Raw genomic sequence first — 6000 nt, forward strand, 5'->3', positions numbered from 1 at the left:
CTGAGACGCTCGCCCGCGCCCGCTGCCCGGCTAATGTCGTGGCGGTTTGGTCTATGAACTTGTTGATGCTAGATACTGGAAAGTTCACTGGAACGGAAAGGGAGCGGTAAGACGCACATTAAAAAGAAGGCATGACATATGGTCATATTTGTGTTATAAATTAATGCACTGTATTACGAAAAAAAGCTGAAGGAAATCGCACGCTGAGAAGACCTATAGACATACAGTGCGACGCAACTTGAGAAATAATATTGAAATGTCCAAGAATTTAGAAGACAGAAAAATATTGAATCGTCGCGACGGCACATCACAGTCGCTGTAGGCGTCGAAGTCTCTATAACGAAATCATTTTTTGACAGCTCTGATAGCGTCCATGCAACAATGGTTGCTACTGTACTGTCAAATGCTCATATGCTGCGGCCCAAAGCTCACGGCAGGGTGCGAAAACGCGCTCGCAGCGAAAGCAAAACATTGTGCGTGGACATGCATGCAGACGCGCAGTCGGTTGCTGCGAACCCGTGCGATCGCTGCATTGAGGCTTCGTTCTGTTATGCTCCATTTGGCTACACAGACAGCCCACTATAAGAACATATTTCACATAGTTTACTCTCAGTGTTTGCCTACCTTTCACGCAAGAAGCCGGTTCGGGAGACTCCATCGCGGCGACCGCCTGCAGTGGCTTCACTGTACGTATTCGGTAAATAGATAGCGTCTGTAAACGATTCTGTGCTTTCAGTTGGCCCAAGATTATTATATCGCCAGTCAAAAACTTCCCTTGTTTTGAGTACTTACATACATAAATATCGAGGAGGGCTGCCGCTTGGTGTTTTTATTGAGCGCCGTAAGCGAAACCTATGAGTAGCGCGCCGCGTGATCCCTCATACTACGCAAGGGAGGCGCTTCCGACAGATGGCGACTCCGTGAGTCCTCGTCCCCAATATAATGCGCGTAGTGGTCCTGAAATGGCACACAAGGTGTTTGGAATATCAGCCTGTATTAAATTTTAGAGCAGACAGCTTTTTTTTTTTCTTGCGGAGTTCCTCTCTAATTACTTTTCTGCTGTATACCAGCGCGCACAATATTAGCCGCACGCTGTAAAAAAGAAGAAAGGAAGCATGTCGTACGCGCGAGTACCTGGCTCCGCCGCGTTAGAAGAGTGGTTGTATACCATAAACTAGTCACGCAGAAATCTGCATAGCTGCGACATCGGTTCCGAAATATTTGGCACGGCGCGTTAGTTGCTCCTAAGCGGAGATCTCGGACTTAAACCTAAGCCGCGCGTTTAGGAAAGTCTCATCGCACTCGCTAGATGTCGCCGCGAAACTCCTGACTTTCTCTGCCTTCACACGCGTTTCCACGTGTGAAGGCAGAGAAAAAGTACTCTGCTGCATCTTGGCACCACGATATTAGTGATGGCTCTTTAGAAATTAATGGAAAGTCATTTCACTTTGTGGCATGTTTAGTTTGGTAAATGTTTTCGCAGATGTCGGGGATTGCTTCTTACTAAAATTTGTGCATTTAAGCGCAATTAACGGATATCAAACACCATATGAACCAAGGGTATTTCTGACAGACGATAGCAGACGGCGACGCCATGTACAAAAAGTGAGCACACAAGCCGTGTGTGTGGCTCGCTGCACTGTTGCCGTGTGGTGGATGTTCTTTGTAGCTCGTAACTTTGGGCGGCGGTGAAACTTCCATTATTGTTGATCACGTGACGTTTGAAAGCAGATATTTTTGCTGAAACCAAGGTTCCTCTATTCCCACTACGGCTGTAAGGGTATTACCGTTCTGACATGTTCTACACTCTGCATTTGCAGCCTTTGGCCTGGGCACAATGGTGTACAACGGCTTGGAGTTCGGCTCGTTCTTCGAAATTCCATCCACGTCGCCATGCTACAGCGTACTGCTGGGAATCAACCCTGTCCTGCAGATGGTTTTCACATTTGCTCAAATGTACTTTATCTTCATGAACGCAAGGGTGAGTACGACAATGTTGCCTTACAGTAGTGTCCAGCGCTGACTTCGACGCCTTACAACTGAATATTTCAGCTGAACATCCACAAGTTCAAAGTGGTTGCCAGATTCGGCCTAATGCACGTCGTGGCCACCAACATATGCGTTTGGATACGCACTCTTGGCAAGGAGACTCTGCAGGAAATAAACGAGCACCACCTCAGAAATGGCCGTGGAAGCACACTGGAAGAACTTATCTTGCCATTCAGGGGTAAGTGAAGCCTACACTGTATACTCTGTGCACTCTGTATGGAGCAACTCTGGCCTCCTACACTATATTGTCCCCGGTGTAACCCTAATAAAGATGCGAACTTTCACATTCAAATATAACAGGCGTAATACTTTTGTCGTTTCTACAAAACAAAATTGATCGGAGTAATATGTATACCTGCAGGTGCAATATACCGGGTATTCAAGCTAACGCTAACCAATCTGTTGTGAAAAAAAAAAGAAAACGAAATAAAATACGCGATGTAAGATAGTTATAAACATCTGGCTGATGCGACCGATCGAACAACTCAAGTCTTATAGCCGTATCTAGCACCGTTTTCTTTTTCTTCCTTTTTTTCTCACAACAGCTTGGCTAACGTTAGCTGGGACACCATACACTATGCAGTTCCGATTTCAGCACAGCAAGAAAAAAGATCGTTCAGCATGCACGCTTCTTTGGTCACGCAGTGGAATGACAATGTCGCACCCGTCGTACGGACTCGAGCTCTTGGCAGTTGCGTGCACGCGTTCTTGCTTCCGTTCAGTCAGCGTAACCATCGCGCGTGACGGTGACGCCGCGACGGTATCAAACTTGCCGGTGTCTCTTGGTACTGTTATGGAGCCCGGTGCAACAGACTGCAAGTGCAGTGCGGTTTTGTGCGTAGTGAATCCTTGTCACCGAGGTAGCTTTGTTGGCTGGCGCCCCCCTCCATAGTCTTTTAGGGCAGAACGTCACTGCAGCTAGATTTTCGCTCTGAACATTTTTTGGTCACAGTTTGAGCGCAGCTTCTATTCCTGCTTGCTTTCGATAATGTACACTCGCCCGTGAGTAATTGGCGAATCGCTGTTTCCCGTTTCGCTCGCAGTGCAGCGAAGCCGGTTTTCCCAGGAGAACGCGTCGCAGAACTTCACCAACCCGTGCGAAAAGCAGGACATCATGGGCACCATCGTGTCCGACTCGTCCCCTTTCCTGTACCCGTTCATCGTCGAGTACAGTCTCATCAGCGCGGCCGTGCTCTACGTCATGTGGAAGAACATCGGCAAGGACCCCGTGTACCACGTCGAGAACAGCCACGACGACGGCATATCGCGCACGTCGAGCCTCCAGGCGGGCTCCAAGGTCAACTGCACGGGCTCCAGCAAAGGCCTCTTCTTCGGTCTCCTCGTACTCGTCTGCTCCACCATCTGCCTCATTGTCTTCTTCGTGCTGATCCAGCACGAGCGGTACGCGATGCTGGCCATCTACCTGTCGGACCTTTCGCACTGCGGCATCAAGGTACTGACCATCGGGGCCATAACTATCGGATTCTTCCGCATCAAGTCGCTCCGCTTCCACCCCGACCGGAAGGACCACCTGCGAAGCATCCTGCTCAGCGTAGCCGCGTTCGGGCTCTACGTTTACGCCATGTTCGGCATCATAGCCGGGAGCCTGCTGCCCAAAGACCACATCCCGAACCTTCTGGTCATGGTCACCAGCATTCTGACCATCGTCCAGGTGACGATGCAGTCGCTCTTCATCGCGGACATAACCTGCCGCATGACGTACCTGCCCGAGCACGACCACAGCAAGCCGGGCCGGCAAGTCATCACGTTCCTGCTCATTGGAAACCTCACACTTTGGATCATCTACACTTTCGAGAAGCAGAAGGTCGAGGCCAGCCCCGTGCAACTTGGCTTCTACGGGTTCATGGCTTGGACGGTTATCATACGGGCCTCGCTACCCCTCAGCATATTTTACCGGTTTCACTCGTCCGTAACATTCGCCGAGGTCTGGAAGAACTCCTACAGGAACATGGGTAACTGAAATTTAAGGGAAGCGAAATACTCAAGTACCATACAATCAAAATCGCAGTGTGTTGTGCTGTCTTTATCTGTAGCATACACAAATGCGTTGTTTGCAGTATGAAAGCAAACATTAGGCCCTGGCCAGATGCTCGGTGACAATGAACGATCTGGATTTGATGCTATTTGTACCATATCCGTTTGTGACCAATGATAAACGCAAAATTCAGGAAGCACCTTAGTTTTTCTCTTGAGTGCGTGGTTTTATACCATAAATGGCTTGCACTCGGGTTCCTCCTTGTCGTGACAATGATTGTACATTGCTACTTTACATTTTGTCATCCATGAAGTCCACGCAACCTTCCCCCCCATAGTTGACAACGTATGGTCGCTCATTCAAATGTATATATCATAGTTGTGTATGTGATGCGCTCTTGTACATAGGTTAATTACCATTACTTGGACAGATGTCTGATCACCATTCACACACTCATTACCTGCAGTTACGAGTAGTACTAGAACCTGCTCTTCTGTAGGTGCTTCATACATTACAGATGCTCACTTGCCATGTGTTCCTTTGTCTCCAATATAAATGTATGACAAATAAAGACTGATTTCGTCTTTAAAGTTGTTCAGCCCAGAGTCTTTGTTGTACTAGTGTGACACTCGTGTTGAACAAAGGAACCTTCAGCCCTATGTTAAACGGCCCCTCAACAGGCCCCATAGCACCCGCCGTGGTTGCTCAGTGGCTATGGTGTTGGGCTGCTGAACACAAGGTTGCAGGATCGAATCCCGATTACGGCGGCCGCATTGCGATGGGGGCGAAATGCGAAAACACCCGTGTGCTTTGATTTAGGTGCACGTTAAAAAACCCCAGGTAGTCGAAATTTCCGGAGTCCCACACTGCGGCGTGCCTCATAATCAGAAAGTGGGTTTGGCACGTAAAACGCCATAATTTAACAGGCCCCACAGCAAATTTTGGTTATACACTGGAAGTTGTTACGTGTCCTCTATTGAGCGTTCTGCCGCAAAAAAAAATCTTCAAATCCACCCCAGTGTTAAGACTCATCTATACCCGAAATTATATGTGAGTGATGTGTGCCGCGTGTGCCAGCGGGAGAGGGCCACCCTGACGCACATCCTATGGGATTGCACCAAGTTCCCCGATGAAGCTTCGACAAGTACAACGATTCCACCGCGACTCGCGGCTGCGGCGGAATGCTACGACCACGAAAGCCAAATCTGGGCCGTCCAGCAGGTCTCGGCGGCTCTTAAAAGACAAAGGCCGAGCGAAACCGACGGAAGGCTACCGACCGCGGAAGTAACACGCGCTGGAGTTGAGTAGAGACCACGCGCTGAGAAGACGCCAGGGCCCGCGTCACGGCGCCATTTAGTCATGGTGTCGTTCTGCAGGGGACTGCATGGTTGTTTCTCTCTCAAATCGGCTCCCATTAATAGTCTAGATATAAATATTTCAGTGCCGCGAACCCATGATTTCAGCAGGCGGGCTCCACTTCAAGCAAGAAGCTCTCTCCACTCGCCCTGTCTAGCCTACACAAGCGAAATTCCTTCCCTGCGTTCTTCCATACCGGACCTGGAGGATCCCGTGACGCATACGTCACAGGCCCCACCTTAATTTTGTTTTTGCTCCTCACTTTTTTTTTCGGCGCTAAGCACTTCCGCCGACGGCGTCGTGCCCGAGCTGTTGTCTCGTTCGCGCAGCGCACGATATTGCGCGCTGTGCACAAGGAAGCATGACTAGTGGTATAATTCAGTGCTACACGAATACTGAGGCAGAACAAGCGGGTCGCAGAGCATGATCGCGCTCTGGAACACGGTAGAAAATGGCATAGTTTCGGTACCTGCGCACGTGACCGCACGACCGTGGGAACAAGCAGACGAAACGGAATTGTATCTCTCTTGCTTCGGTGCGAAGTTAAACAAAAAACGCAGACATTCCGTTTGTGTGTTTTATTATTTCTCTCAACTTCA

General features: G+C 49.3%; 1 protein-coding gene across 4 annotated transcripts in view; it reads left to right on the forward strand.

Annotated features, from left to right (window-relative positions):
- Positions 1–4643, forward strand: part of OtopLa (proton channel otopetrin-like a) — a 52424-nt gene extending 47781 nt beyond the window's left edge. For all 4 annotated transcript variants that reach the window (XM_075688281.1, XM_075688282.1, XM_075688283.1 and 1 more), the window contains 3 exons: positions 1821–1981; positions 2053–2227; positions 3093–4643. In XM_075688281.1, the coding sequence (XP_075544396.1) occupies positions 1821–1981; positions 2053–2227; positions 3093–4030 (1274 nt within the window). In that variant the 3' untranslated portion in view covers positions 4031–4643. The remainder of the gene's footprint in view (positions 1–1820; positions 1982–2052; positions 2228–3092) is intronic.
- The last annotated feature ends 1357 nt before the right edge of the window (positions 4644–6000 follow it).

Source organism: Dermacentor variabilis, chromosome 4, assembly GCF_050947875.1.
Source record: "Dermacentor variabilis isolate Ectoservices chromosome 4, ASM5094787v1, whole genome shotgun sequence".
In the NCBI taxonomy this organism is placed as follows: Eukaryota; Metazoa; Arthropoda; class Arachnida; order Ixodida; family Ixodidae; genus Dermacentor; species Dermacentor variabilis.